General features: G+C 36.7%; 1 protein-coding gene across 1 annotated transcript in view; it reads right to left on the bottom strand.

Moving 5' to 3' along the window:
• Positions 1 to 2,787: 2,787 nt before the first annotated feature.
• Positions 2,788 to 14,906, bottom strand: part of ppp2r5a (protein phosphatase 2 regulatory subunit B', alpha) — a 46,237-nt gene continuing 34,118 nt past the window's right edge. Inside the window, exons 3-13 of the mRNA XM_015388001.1 lie at positions 14,734 to 14,835; positions 14,544 to 14,636; positions 9,662 to 9,792; positions 8,764 to 8,823; positions 8,440 to 8,548; positions 8,297 to 8,350; positions 8,111 to 8,161; positions 7,903 to 8,022; positions 6,824 to 6,951; positions 5,494 to 5,595; positions 2,788 to 4,635 (exon numbers count right to left, since the gene is read on the bottom strand). Coding sequence (XP_015243487.1) covers positions 4,395 to 4,635; positions 5,494 to 5,595; positions 6,824 to 6,951; positions 7,903 to 8,022; positions 8,111 to 8,161; positions 8,297 to 8,350; positions 8,440 to 8,548; positions 8,764 to 8,823; positions 9,662 to 9,792; positions 14,544 to 14,636; positions 14,734 to 14,835 — 1,191 coding nt within the window. The 3' untranslated portion in view covers positions 2,788 to 4,394. The remainder of the gene's footprint in view (positions 4,636 to 5,493; positions 5,596 to 6,823; positions 6,952 to 7,902; positions 8,023 to 8,110; positions 8,162 to 8,296; positions 8,351 to 8,439; positions 8,549 to 8,763; positions 8,824 to 9,661; positions 9,793 to 14,543; positions 14,637 to 14,733; positions 14,836 to 14,906) is intronic.

Here is a 14,906-nt window from a genome sequence, read left to right as displayed (position 1 = left end):
AAAAAAAAAAAAAAAAAAAAAAAAGAGCCCGAAACCAAACAGAAGATCTGGTTTTAAGTAAATAAAGCCAAATAACTCTCAAGGGCCTCAACCTAAACATCACTGAACACTGATGGTCTATGGCCCCCAGTCGTTACCTCTCCTGCAAATACATTGAATAAAATAGGGTCCTATATGTTAAAATGACCAAATACGTTGTCTGAATTTGCGGGTTTTTTTGGCAGCGAAAAGTGTTTTCCAAGAGATATTTATCCAAAATTAATTACGTGGGAAAACTAGAAACCTGCTACTAAAAATCTCAACAAATGAACCGCGCTGGATGAGTTTTTGGCATCAGAAAAGCAAGTTTGTAACACAGTCAAATAGGACTCCCCACAGAAAAACCCCAATCCAACTAGAGATCCCTGGAATATCAACGCCTCCAGATGACCAAAATGAACCCCAAAAAACGTCCCTTGTTTCTGTAAAGTAAAAATAAAGCTGCGTGTGACACATTTTTCTCAAAAAAAGTGCAAAAGGTAAAACAGCAGCAGTTGGTAAAGTTCTGAAGAATGTGAAAATACCATAGAGGCTAAAGATGGAGAACCCAAATCTCCACAAAGTAAAAACATGGTGAGCAGCAAGAAGCAAATGCAGCAGGGGACGTTTACTAGAGCCTGCTGCCCACAACAGAAAGCAGAAGTCAAAAAACACGGGGTCAGAACTAACATTTCTACACAGAAAATTAGCTTTAAAACATATCTTTCTCCTCCAGTAGATCCATCTTTTGGATTTGGTCCATAAGACACCCTGTCTTCCAGAAACTAATAACATTAGAGTCTTATTTAAGCTCCTAGGACTGGAACGCCCTGGATGCAAAGCCACACAAAGGGAATCCAAAATGCTCCTAAGGATTATTTTAGGGCCTTGATTTTATTTGCACCACCCCACCTCAAACAGGTTAGGAAACAAGGGGCAGATTTTGACAAGTATAAACAAAATCCTCTTATGTTGCAAAAGTAAATAAAATACAAGCACTTTGTGTTTTTACTTACTGCAGTTTTCTGTTTAATCTGAATTTCCCCATTAAAGAAGACGTCCAGTCTGAAAGTAGACAGATACTCAAAAAGAAACCACTAAAGCGACTTTTGCTTTGGTAAGGCAGATGAGCAGTAATCTGTCAATGATTTTAATCTACAACCCAGATATTGTGTATTTTGGTCATAAATCTGACAAGAAGAAGTTTGTGCATTTTTTTTGCTAGCCACCTTTTTCAGAGTAACATCAGGGAATCATATATTGACACCATTTAAAACGGCAACATAAATCAAATGACTGTTCTTCCTCTTATTTGATATCAAATAAAGCTTTTATCTATTTTACTTCAGCTTTAATCCTTTATTTTTCCACCCTATTAAAGTCTTGCTATACTTTGGATTTAGGATAACCCAACACACAGCAAGGGACCATTAATAATCAGCTTCATCAGCAAAAAGCATGAGGAACTGGGAGCCGATAAATCTAACTTCTGCTTAAAGGAAAGAGCAAATAGAGACTGATCACAGACAAAATAAAAGCACAAAGCAAGAAAAATAAAAACTTCTAATCAAACATGACAAATATGCAAACAGTCAGACTATCCTGTAATCTTTTCGAAAGGTCCCGATTAAGTTTTGCTGCTTGCACCTGATTTTCAGCCCATCTTGTTACTCAGCTATTATAGCATGTTAACATGCGTGCTAAAGAACACGACAGAATCCTTTAGGACGGTTTTGTCTTTAAGAACTTTGAAAGCATTGCATCAGAGAGAAAAAAAAAATCGTCTTAGTGACAGGCTAATAGTTGCCCAACACCCAATTTAAATTCCTCCGATATTCAACCTTTTTAGAGAGGCTTATATGGCATTCATACCACTTAAGCTTCCCTTTTTGTTACATCACCACAACAAACAACTTAATCTCTTGGGATTTTATATCACAGGCCTATGAGGTCTGTTAAAGAAAATTAGTGAAGGGAAAAAACAAAACTATAAAATCCAGAAATCTGTCATTGATACACAGGTTTAAAGCAGTTAAGTCTCAAATTATCAAGTTTTAAATGTCTAGAAAAGCTCAGTTCAATCAATCAATAAAAACATGGCAGAACTGTAAGCCAGTTTAGCTAAACTAAAAGGCAGAGAAAGGAGAAGTCTGTGCAGTGGCTGAGACCATAGTGACACTAGAGGAGCTAAAGGGATCCACAGCCCAGGTGGGAGGATGTGCTGACAGGACAACTGTTCGTCACGCACACTTTAATTCAAGGGGAAGGAAAACCACTCAGTGTGACACAGGGATGGCTGCATTATGCTGTGGGATGCTCGTCTTCAACAGGGAGGCTCTGATCTGACAATGAGAGGATTAAACTAAGCGCAGAGCTGCTCTTGTAGAAATCCTGTTGCAGAAAATGAAAGACTCTAGACAGAAGCAGAGGTTCACCTACCAGCAGGTCAGTGACTAAACGTACAGCCACAATGGTTTACTTTAAATGTTTGGATGGTCTCAAAAAAGTCTAAATCTAGTCTCTAAAGGAGAAATGTGGGGGATATGAAAGGTAACAGTTAAAGAAAAATAAATAAATAAAACTTCTGCTTTTGAAAACCATACTTTGTTTCAACTTCATTAAAAAATATTCGCATAACGTGCTAAAATTCATTAAGGTTTGTGGTTGTCACATGACTAAAAGCAGGAAGGTATGAATGTTGTAGAAATACAACTGCGCCCTCTGCTGCTCTTTGCTAGAAACTGCAACACAGGAAAAAAAGAAACTCTTAGAGTAGAAAGATAAAGTCAACTTTATTTGATGGTGAAACCTAAACAGTATCTGTGATACAAAACAGGTTCCCTGCTTTAAAGTTCACAGAGGCTGGAATGCTGTACTGACAGAAAGGCATCAGAGAAGACCGACGGATGAACTGAAACAGAACAGAACAGTTTCAGAGGAAACACCAAATCTCCAATATCCTTCCTATAACCTGTTGAGGTCAGGGGTCAACGTTTCACACCATGATCAGAGGCTTTAAGCAAAAAGCCATTGATGCTCTAGATTTCTTATTTAACTGTTTTCTGGTGTGATTTTCTTTTTAAAATAGCTTCGTACAGAGTCAGGTTGATGAAAGGAAATTCTCCAGTCCACCGTCAAAGACTGTCGCTAGACAACAGCGACGTGAAGCTGAGTGGCGTTTCCCTGCAAGTGGCCTCCAAACTCCATAAACACAGAGCAGAAATACAGAGGCATGTTGTGCTTACCATTCCTGCTTAATCCAAAACATTCATAAACACTCAAGGTTTTTTTTTTTTGTTGGCATTTCTAGATTAGAAGTTTTAAAGGAAAAAAAACAAACAGATTATGGTAAATGTTGTCTATGTTGCTGATTAATACTTTAAACTTTCCCCTAATGCATCCTCTCAGATCATGTGTGTATGAATTAGTGTGCTTAATAGCTTTAATTTGGTGGATTTTTTTTTCTCAGGACAGAGCCTTTATTTCTTGGCATAAAGGTGAGATGTATAGCTATTTATTTAAAGAAAAAAAAATAAATTTGAATATCAAAAGCCCTTTCTTAATACTTTAGTGTGAGGTCCTGTATAAACTCAGGTGGTGAATATATTAGCTTCATGTTTCCACCCAAATGAAAATGTGTTTACCAACATCTGCAACCACAAAAATAGCCTAAAAAATAGCTAATTTATCTTATTTTTAAATTCATGATTAAAAGAAGAGTGATTTCAGGAATAATATTTATCATAAATCATTTTTGGCCATGACTGTTGTCTCCTTGCAACACCGTTTTCTGCATATAAACAGGTCTCTGTATAAATATATATATACGGGTCTCTGTATTTATCCGGGTCTGGTCCCATATGCGGAAACAAAGAAAAACAATCCCAACATTTCCGAGCTCCCTTCTCGTCTTAGGTTTGCACCTACAGGTGTGGGCAGCGATGAGGAAAAGCACATTAAAAATAGACATCTTTAAATAGCTGTTCAGCTCTTTTCTTTCATCTTCTAAGTGCAGCACAGTCGGAAACGTTTAAATTCAAGTCATTATTTCCTCTTCCTCCCACGTATCATACACCAAGCACGAGAGAAAAAAAAAAAAAATCATTATCGATTACGAAACTAAACATGGAAGAATACAGCTCTGATTGGACAGAAACATACGGCAGCCACACTGTAACATCCAAAAAAATTGTCTCAAGGGGAAATGTTTATTTATATATTTATATTCTTTTTTTCTGCCAAAGAACTGCTGGTGTTCTTTGTGGAGCTAAGATTCCATATACTGCTGAGGTGTAATTTGTGTTACATCCTTGTTAATCCTCCTCCAACGGTCCTAAAAGTCGAAGCGCTTCAGAATAAAGAGCTGGCATCCGCTGTCATTTGGCACATGAGGCGCTCCCGCTGGCTGCATCGGTAACATCTGGATCTTTGTCTGCCATGATGGCGCCAGCATCGTTGCTGTTCTCCTGGTTTTCATTGTTGTTGTTGTTACTGTTGTTGTTGTTGAGGACAGCAGGGACTCCGTGGCTGTTGTTCTGGACCATGGAGGCGCGGCTCACCTTCAGCTCATCCAGCTTCTTCCACAGCTCGTTACGTTCCTGCTCCTTCATCTTCTCCCTAAGATAAACATTCAACCAGTTCACTAATCAGCTCTTCAATAAAACGCTCTTTTCAAAGCACTGAAAAATAATGCAATTTTATTCATTTATAATCATCAACAATAAACTTTGCTGTATTCATTGCACACAAAAAAATGGAGACTGAAGAAATATTACAAAAATCTTTTTTTTTCTCCTCTCTAATCGCTGTCCTAAAACGTTTTCTTTTGCAATAAAAATGTCTTGTCAGCCATTATGGATCGACATTATCCAATCAAATCAGAGATTATTTGTTAAGCACTTAAAAACAACCACTGCTGACCAAAGTGCTGTACAGTAAACAAAATATATAAACAAAAAGTAGATAAAAACAAAACAGCTAAAACATGGGTAAAAATAACAGTCACACAATCAAATCAATAAAATTTGGTAAAAGATAAAAGGAATAAATATGAATAATAAAAATATAATAAAGCCATCTATTTGAAAAATATATAGCAGATTAATGACTCAAGCATGGCAGTCTACCCTCCACAAAAGCTGAATTTGTAAACTGGATGAACTATTGGTTTCTCCCCTTAATATATATTATCTGTTGTTAATCTTTCTGACAAATATTTTTGTTTAAAATAAGGCTTATGTAACAGTTGCAATTAATGTGTATTTTTCTGTCATATAAACAGAGGAAGTAATAGTAATAGTAATTCCTGCAGACTCACCTTCAGTCTGGATCAAGGTTTCTAAAGCTTACAAAAAACATGTACAGAAAGCAATGCTCCGAAGGAAGTACATTTTGAGACTAAAACCCAGCTCCCATCATTTAATGAAAACTTTAAAATCCAAATTCTCCCTCAGAAGTGTGCTGCTTGTTCCTTACTTTTGCCTTTCTGCTTTGTAGGAGGATGTGAGCTCATCAAAAAGTGGGCAGTTCATCTCCATCAGTGCCTTCAGAACATTGTAGACCAAAGCAACGATTGTCCTGGAGCAAGAAACAATCAAGAGCTTCAGAAATATTGCATGATGGGGTAATTATATTTCTAAGAGAGTTTTATGACAGATTTTAACTTTTGAAATACTTCAATGTAAAGAAGATTCTTAAACATAGAGAAAACAAGTGGATTTCACTTTTAGTATAAAAAGGGTATTACAGGGAAATAAAACATCCAGGATTTTTTTATGTTTAAAATACGCACAAAAACTAGAGCAGAAAGATAGTAAATTTAAGATTAAATTATCAATACACTGCTAAAATAATCAACTAATTTAGTGATCTAATAACTTAACTGGACTACACAGACATTGGCTGACTTGGTGCAGTAATTAAAGAAAGCTGCACAAAAAAAAAACACTACATATTTGATTTCAGGAGAAAAAAAAAAAAAAACATTTCAATATAAATATGCTAAATTTATAACTCAAGCAGCCTTCTGAGTGCTGAAATGTTTCTATGTTCTATAATCTGAAATAAACTGTTTATATTTTTCAAAAACTTGGTTTTAGGGATATTTACTTTCTGAGAGAATATCTTTAGAGAAAAAGAGTGACAAAAAGAGTGACAAAAAGAAATAGAAAAAAAACATTCAATTATTAGATCATTAAAAAATGTATATGTTCAAGACAAAATTAATTAGCAAAGTACAAAAATAAAAACAGATGGTACATCTGATTTCTGAGAAAGATTGATATTTTGATTCCTGTTTCCAGGTAGCAAAGGTTAAGCTACTGTAATCATAAAAAAATATAATAATAAAAATGCATCCAAATCAAGCAAAGAACTACTATTGGAAAAACCAAGGGAAAAAAAATGTCTAAAATAGCATATTAACTGCATTTCTTTAGGATTTATTCTGGCTGCACTTTAGCAGATATAACATGGCATCATTGCAGCACTAAAGCACCAAAGAGACAGCATCTCTCTGAGGACATCATGTACATACGAGTATCTGTATACAAAAAACAAAACAAAACACATAACCATGTTCTTAACCATGCGTGTCACACGTGCTGGTGGCGTCTCTCTGTCTGTGTTCATGTAAACAGATTTAAGGCAGATGCTGCAAAATGTTTTATGTGCAGGAAAGCTAATCATGTTGGCTGTTCAAAGACAAGTCTGAATAAAAATTTGATTAGTTTTTTATTATTATTATCATTATGACAGGAACTAGTTATTGGCATTCTAATAAACCCTTTATGGCAGCGGTACGTACTGGTTCCAGTGTTCTTTTGAGATTTTGTACAGGCTGCCGAACATGATGGGAAGGATCTTGTCGATATTCTCCTCGATGAGGCTGAGAATGTACTCGTTGTTCCAGAAGTACAGCGCTCGCTCAGCTACCTGTGACGACAGAGTAGGAAGGAACTTCAGTGAAAAAAAATATAAATCCACAAAACTGATATTCAACCTGTAACTATTTTAGGTCATGTTTATGTAACCAAGGTGCGAGAAAGAAGATGCATTTACTGCTTCATCTTGGTATTTTAATAAATATATATATATTTTTTTTTTTCCCCTCCTTCTGGCACCTTCTTCTCCTCCTTTGTCTACTTGAGCTGATTTAACGAGTGAATTTCTCAACTGTGAGATCAATAAATTTCTGTAGACTTCTAAAAAAAAAAAAAAAATCTTATTTTTTTTAGCAAAATTAATGCATTTATCAAAGACTAGACACTCTGTGGGGGTATTATTTTTGAAAAATGTACAACTTTGATTAAAATTTTGAAGCTATGACTTAATTAAGAAAATTATATCCAAAATATCTAAAACAAAGCTTCTGAATAGTTAATCCATCACTCATTAAAGATTTTACTTTATTTAAAAACAATCTTTTGCTTCACATTCAACACCCACCAAGCAGCTCATACTGAACGATTGATGGAAACATTTTTTTTTTTTTTTTCAAAGACCATTAGATATACAAACTGATTATTGATGGCAACTACATCAACCTTCTTCAAATAAAAGGGGCAGTCATTATAAAGAGACAATATTCCCAACTTTCCAGTTTCTTTAAGACGTTTGTAAAATCAGGGCACATCATTTACAAAGTCTGAGGAAAGCTAATCAGCTGCAAATATCAGGAAGCACCATTGAAGGCTCCACTTAAATCCCATCCGCCATTAAAGATGTTGATATAAAAGATTTAATGAATCTAAATACCTTAAATGTTGAGTTTATGAGTAAAGATCTATCTGCATTCTATGCATTTCTGCTGGGATGCATTTTCTGCTTGTGCACTGTTGGCAGATGTATTGAAAGAAAGAAAAGATCCATGTATTTTCAGCTTACCTGAAAATGTGGGTTGGCCACACATCGAGCAATCTGTTTGAATAACGGCTCCTGGATCTTTTTGAACTGCGTTGGTTCTATAACATCCAGGATCTCCTCTATTTCACCGAGGAACATCACCTGAGTAGGCGGGATGAATATTTTAAAAAATATGACACCACACAAGAGACAAAAATAGCTGATTTGAGTATAAAGAGCAGCAGAATACCTCTTTTTGGCTGCAGGTTTTAGGCCAGAACTTCAACAGGCCACGGATCACCTTTGGAAACCAGAAGAAGTTCGGTTTTATGCTTATTCATGTGGGTGGTTTCTAGTAACTGCTATAAAATAATTTTATGCAGCAGACATGTATAGTGTGGTTAGCTTTGAGTAGGAGGAAGGATAAAAACAGTACCGGCTCGGTAAGCGTGGGATCTTTCTCCAGAAACTGAACCACACAGTAAGCCAGCTAAAGAACACAAAGAGAAACAGCTTGTAATTTCCTTTCCGAGCCACTAGAAGGTGCTATAATACAGAGTTTGCCATAATTTTGTGTACCTGTGCATGAAAAAGGGCCAGTCCTTTAGCTGTGTGTAAGGGGATGAGCACCTTCATCAGAAACTGCTTGTGCTCGGCCTTCAGAGGCAACGCAAACCCGTTGATGATACTGTAAACAAAGGAAACAGAGCTTCCCAGATTACAGAAAACACAAAGAAAAGCCCATCAGCAGAACGGCTGTCTTTCCAACAGTATCCAGAGGCTAATATATACTGATGTTACTTATATAAAGACATCTTAACTAGTTTTCATCATTTATACACATTTATTTTATGTCATCTAAGGGCAAAGAAAAACATTTTATAATTCAAGAAGAATCCTCACCTTCCGAGAATCTCCAGCAGTTCGGCCACACCATTAAAGTGTTCGGTTTCATAAATGAACCTATAAAAGAATAAATATAGATTAAATATAAAGCACTTTAGTGTCAAACTGATTAAGAAGTCTAAATATATAAGGACTTAACAGATTATGTTTACAAAATACATTAGAAATAAAAACATTATTGTGGATAAAATTTATACTTTGGTTTTGCCCACTGAAACTACAAATCTTTTCAATACTATTCCAGTTGTGGGGGGGAAAAAAAAAAAAAAAGAAAAAAAAAAGGAAGTGCTCTGTGGAAAAAAACAAAAAAACAAAGAGCATCAATGATGTATACCTAATGCACCTTCACCTGCTTGATAAAACATTTCCATCTGTTTGTGGGACGCTGCTATGTACAGACAGAGCCTGACAACTGTGGCCCTATTTTTATCCCCTGTGGCAGATGGCCAACGCCGGCCACCCGTTTGCCACCTCACCTGTTGGATATGACATCAAGTGTTCCCTAGCTCAATCATGCAAAGCTCACCGTCACGCAGCAACAGGAGCAATAAAGGCCCAGAGCCCCACAGGTGGTTCTCACTTAAAGCTTTAAGTCTTAATACTAGAACATATAAGAATGCAAACAGACTAGATTTGGGCAGAGTTAGAGATTCACCAAAAACTCTCGGCCATATTTTCCATTGTGCTTTTAACACCCTTTAATAAATACCATGTTGTAAATGTGCAGTTTATTTGTTTGGTTTAAAGGTGCAGTTTGTGAGTAAAGGTTATGTTTAAGCAAAACACCCACTTTTTAAATTGCAATTCTGTTGAAATATTTTTAACCATCTTTTTATCATTCGCGCTTTTATTTCAAACATGACATACTAGCGTTTCCTGACTGCGTTTAACTCACTTCAAAAAGATGTTGTTGATCTGCTTCCTGATGAAGGCTCGCAAGCCCAGGAATTTTCCGTAAATCCGATGGAGAATAGTCTTCAGGAAGTCCCGCTCCCTCGGGTCCTCGCTGTCAAACAGCTCCAGCAGCTGCACAGAGAAAAACAAAAAAAGAAAAAGAACCCAACTTAATGCTAATAACCTCATTCATTCAAAGTTGTTAATGAAAACTAAATTATTTAATGTCTTTAGTTGTTAATCCATCTTGTTGTGTGGAGGCAAACATATTGTTAATCAGCTGGTGAGCTAAAAACTCCAAACATTGCATATTTCATTTAATAGTCATTGCTGTCCCCTTATGACCCAAATTGACTCCCATTAACATGCAGATATATACTGTATTTATTTAGCTTGTATAATAAATCGACTTGTTGGAGAGAGAGAGAGAGCTTTCTTTCATAACGCGATGCCCCTTAAGCATCCTTGGAAACCTCTTAGCTTACCAATATGGACACAGCTGTGAGGCAACCGCTTCTAGATGAACAATCAAGCTCACTTACACCTTACTTGGCGTGCACACAGTACATGTACCTCAGTGTGAGCAGCCTACAAACCCCTGGCATTAAGGAGCTATTTACAGAAACATGTGATGAGTCAGTACTACAATACAGTTTGGGGTAAGCCAAAGCCACTGAAATAAAAAAAGTAGTGTTTGTGGCTTTTAGTGAGGATCTGGGCTTAGCGCTCTGCTCATCTTCTAGCCTATTACGGCCACCTTGGTGACGGCCTATTTTTATTCTAGTCTATACCCAAGCAAAGGGCTTCATCATGTTTGTGGGCTTTTTTTCCCTGATACTCTGCAGATTTAAATCCATTCGGCTGCTCTGTGCCTTTTAATGATGCAAGTGTCTTACTGTTGTAACAGTGTTGCTGCGGTGGAGTTACACAAGGAAAAGACTGTTGTCAACATGCTCCGACTAATGACTTATTGCTATGCAGTGAATCTCAAGATGGGGGGGGGGGCAGGTAAAAAGAATCTGATGTGAGGACTTTCTAAATACTTGTGAAGTTTAAAATCAATGTTTGACAGATTTTAGAAAATAATGCATTCAGAACTAATGTCTAAGAACCATCTGATGTATATCAGCATAAATGAATTATACTCTATGGCAGAGGCTTCATCAGATCATGATGCTGCCATCAAGTTTGAGAGGGATAGTGGTCGTCAAAGTGATAAGGATGTAGGTCAAACTTTTGTACATGTTCCCATTTGAACAGACTCCCTTCTTTGATGCGGTTTGGGTTCCCATGGATCTTGGCAGGTCTTTTCTACAATAGGTAAATTTGCTGCCGCTCAGTGAAGACCAGATGGGTGGAGTCTAAACTAAAAGACGAGGTTAAGTTTAGATCAGCTAAGATGGAGAACATCTCTTCTAGTTTAGAGTTAAAGCTTCTCCACAAACTTAATCTATAAGGGGCCATTTTTTCTTGGATCTTTATGTTAACGTTTGTTCACCAACACTGATGAACGGGACACCGTCCAGGTTTAATACACTGGTCAAAAATGCATTCTGTTCCAGACTAAAGTTACTATTTATGTCATTTTTTGAGCAGTTTTCAATGGTTTAAAAGTTCACTATGAAGTAAAGATATAAAACATCAAACGAGGAATAATGAGAAGCACGTTGATTTGTGCATCAACCTCAGGAATGACATGATGAATGATTTGCCGGAATGACTGCAGAAATGAATGTATTAACAGATGGATGGACAGATGAATGGAATAACTGGTGAATGGATGGATTGGTGGAGGCGGGGACAAACATTTAGCTTGACACATAGATGATTAAAAGACAGACGGATGGAAAAACTCATGAACGAGCTTAGGGGTGAGAGTATGATGGATAAATTGAGCCACTGATGAAATATTTACATTTAAATACTTTAAAGACAAAAGAACAGGGAATAATGTCTGGAATTACAAATTTAATATTTATATGCTACCATCTTCTGGGCAATAAAAAAAAAATATTCCAGACCATTTGGACAGTGGGTCCCTGGATTTCCCCACAAGATGGATGAGTTTATGCTTTGATCAAATTCAGTATAGGAAAACTAAATTTAAAAAATGTATTGGCAATTGGATGCATTGGATTTTATTTTGTGGTGAACACCTTTCCAATTTTATAAAAAAAAAAATAATAATACTCCAGTCAAATCTCAATTAATTACCTTTGCAAAACAGTATATTATATACACCCTGCGTTGCTAGTTCAAACTGGGGGTAACGGGGTCTTCATTCTTGCAATGTTGAGTCCCAAACAAGGACTATCACTTTAGGAAACAAACTTAGAAAAGTTGGCATTCCTTTCACTAAAAAAAACAGACAAGTATCTTCATGCATATTTGATACATTTGTTAATCTTTCTCAATAGACAAAATTACAAGTTCTTCTGGTCAGGAAAACATATCGACAGATATCTGAATTAAGGTGTGCATCGGTGCATCCTTACAAATACAGAAGTATAAGCAGAACATTTTGCTATGTGTCAAAGCTAAAAATTGATGGATCCATCACTCATAGTTACATTTATTATTCACTTCCAGTAGACTGTCAAGAATTACATAACCACTCACATCAGCACTAAAGCTGATCAATAATATTTAAATGAGGTGTGGACTTGTCTGTTTTATGAAATGGAGGCAGACAGAATAATAAGGGTGTGCTGGTTTTGCCTAAAGGGGACATCAATATTCAATCAAAGGGTTGCACAAGGACGCAGGTTCTCAGCAAACTCATTGGCACAGTTGTCACGCAACAAACAGCTGATGACAATTCTTAGAAAGAAAAGCTAAGATGCTTTAATTTCTGCACAGGCTCATAGAATTATGACTGTAGGAAATAGTCACTGAAATGACTTTCTAATGGTGGAGCTGCTTTCTATTTGTGTCCAAATCCTCAGGCTCTTACTGACACTGGGCGGACAAAGTCAAATTAAACAGTCAGTCGATGGTGGCTTCTAAAGCCTTCACCCTCATGCTTACTTTCCTGATAAAAAAAAACTGTTTGAAAAAAAAAAAAAAGTTGAACAAGAGATAATATTTCAGCTAATCTGATACAACTTAAAAAGTAGAATGAGAGTTTTTTTTTTTAGCTTCAGATTCATTTTGTCGAGTGAAGCTGAATTGCTGAATAGGATGCAAAATGATCTTATTCTAACACCAGCACATATTCTGCCAATATCATGAAGCAACAAGCTGTATAAAAATATAGATTTTCTTTGTCTGGTAAGCAGAAACCCCTAAAACCAGAGAGAAGCATGTCTGAATAGAACAGAAGCCTGCCGTCAGAAAAAAAAAGTCCCCAGAAGAAGGCACACAAGGTGAACAGTTAGTGATGGGTTAGCTACAGTTTACTGGAGCCAGTTTATCTCTCTCCATATACTCAGCAACAGCCAGAATGATCAAGCAGCACAAAATGAGCTGGCAAACATGTAATTATACCAAGGAGAGGAAAAACTCGAGCAATGAATTGGGGGAAAGTAATGTCCCCAAACATTGATCTGTGGTCATAAATAAATGCTTTATATTGACTGGGGACACTGTGTAGGTGGACATTGTTTAGTGTAGCACATGGCTAATCATCTCACTACAGACGCCTATTATCAAACTTTACTCAATCTATATTCATTACATAATCCAATATATGCACACAGCCTGCACTGTTTTATATGACTAACAAAAGAGCCACACGCCATTACTAAAAGTCTCTGGAGGACAGTGACACAGCAGCTTCGTCCTGTGAAATAGCATGAATAAACTGCTGCCTTTTAAACAAAATGTGCAAACTGCATTAACACAGAAAGATAAGCTGCAGATTTGTTTTATAGTCCTTCAGGGACAAAAATGTGTTTTTTGACTCCAATTTTGGAATCAGTTTGAAATACAAATAAAAAAGGATGCACATTTTATGTGAACCACATCAAATGTATAGACGTCCATGAGATACAAATCAACCACTTTACATCCTTATTTAGTTTTTCTTTTTTTTTCTTAATTACAGCTTAACCAGAAAAAAATAATAATGTGATAAAATACTGTGCACCAGATGTGGGTTTTACTCTAAATGTCTATAAGCTTCTGGGGGGAAAAAAACCCTTATTATGCTAAACCACAAATTGAGGTCCCCCATGGCAACACAGAAACAGCAATGCTAAAAAGAAAAAAAACACAACAACCCTAAAATACAGCCTGACAACACACTCAAGCATATGTTCAACATATGGTTATTTTTCTTAAGCTAAGCAGCAGTTGATCCAGCATAACCAAAAATATTAAATAAACCCATTAAACTGGAAGAGCACAAAAACGGACACGAAGAAGCTGCAAAGAAAGCCATCAAGACTCCTGCTTTTTTTTCTCTGGCTGTGGCTCAACTCAGTGGAAAAGTTCTGTTTTATGATAATTGAAGTTAATCAGGCCATTTCTAACTGCCTTTTATTGCCAGCCAGTGATGGACCACACTCTTCTTCTCTTCCCCTAAAAAGTAAACAACAAGCAGCTATTTAAAGCTCCCGAACGACTCACTCACATCATGGAAAGTAAGACCAGGCACCTCGGATGTGGCCTGGCTGACATTCCAGACCTTATAATGCCTGTTAGCAACTGCTACAAGACGAGGAGCATTCCTGGATTAGCTGGGTGCCGATCGTGAACATATGAAGAAGAGTTTACAACAGCACGTCTGATTCATTAACAAAAAGTTAAGTGTCTTGATCTAATCCGGATTCAAATCTCTTACCTTGAGCCTAGTTTTATATGTCAAGGCTGTAAAATAGGTTTGTAAAACAATGTGATGCAATAAATTAGCTATGCAAAACATTATGGAGAAGGACACCTACCTGCAGGACAAACCTCTGATCAATGTATCGCTTTGCAATGCTGGGCTGGAAGTCTGGATTCTCTAAGAAGCGAAGCAGAAACTCGTAGACCAGCTGCAGCGGGAAAAAGAAAATATACAGAAATAAACACTTCTATCAGGCCTTAACACAACTAGAATTTTTATTTTGAGCATAGGTCAAGAAACCTTACTTGGATGTGAGGCCATGCAGCCTCTAAAGTGGGCTCATCTTCTTCTGGGTCAAAATCTGGATTGTCGCTTGGTGGAAGAGCCCGGAAGATGTTGGTGCTAATCTGCATGAAAAACAATAAAATAAATTGGGAAACCATTTTTTTAATCACTTTAAAAGTTTAAAATAACACTG

The sequence above is a fragment of the Cyprinodon variegatus genome, unplaced genomic scaffold, assembly GCF_000732505.1.
Source record: "Cyprinodon variegatus isolate N-32 unplaced genomic scaffold, C_variegatus-1.0 Scaffold410, whole genome shotgun sequence".
In the NCBI taxonomy this organism is placed as follows: domain Eukaryota; kingdom Metazoa; phylum Chordata; class Actinopteri; order Cyprinodontiformes; family Cyprinodontidae; genus Cyprinodon; species Cyprinodon variegatus.
The sequence above is the reverse complement of the archived record's forward strand: the minus strand, read 5'-3'. Positions and strand labels throughout refer to the sequence as shown.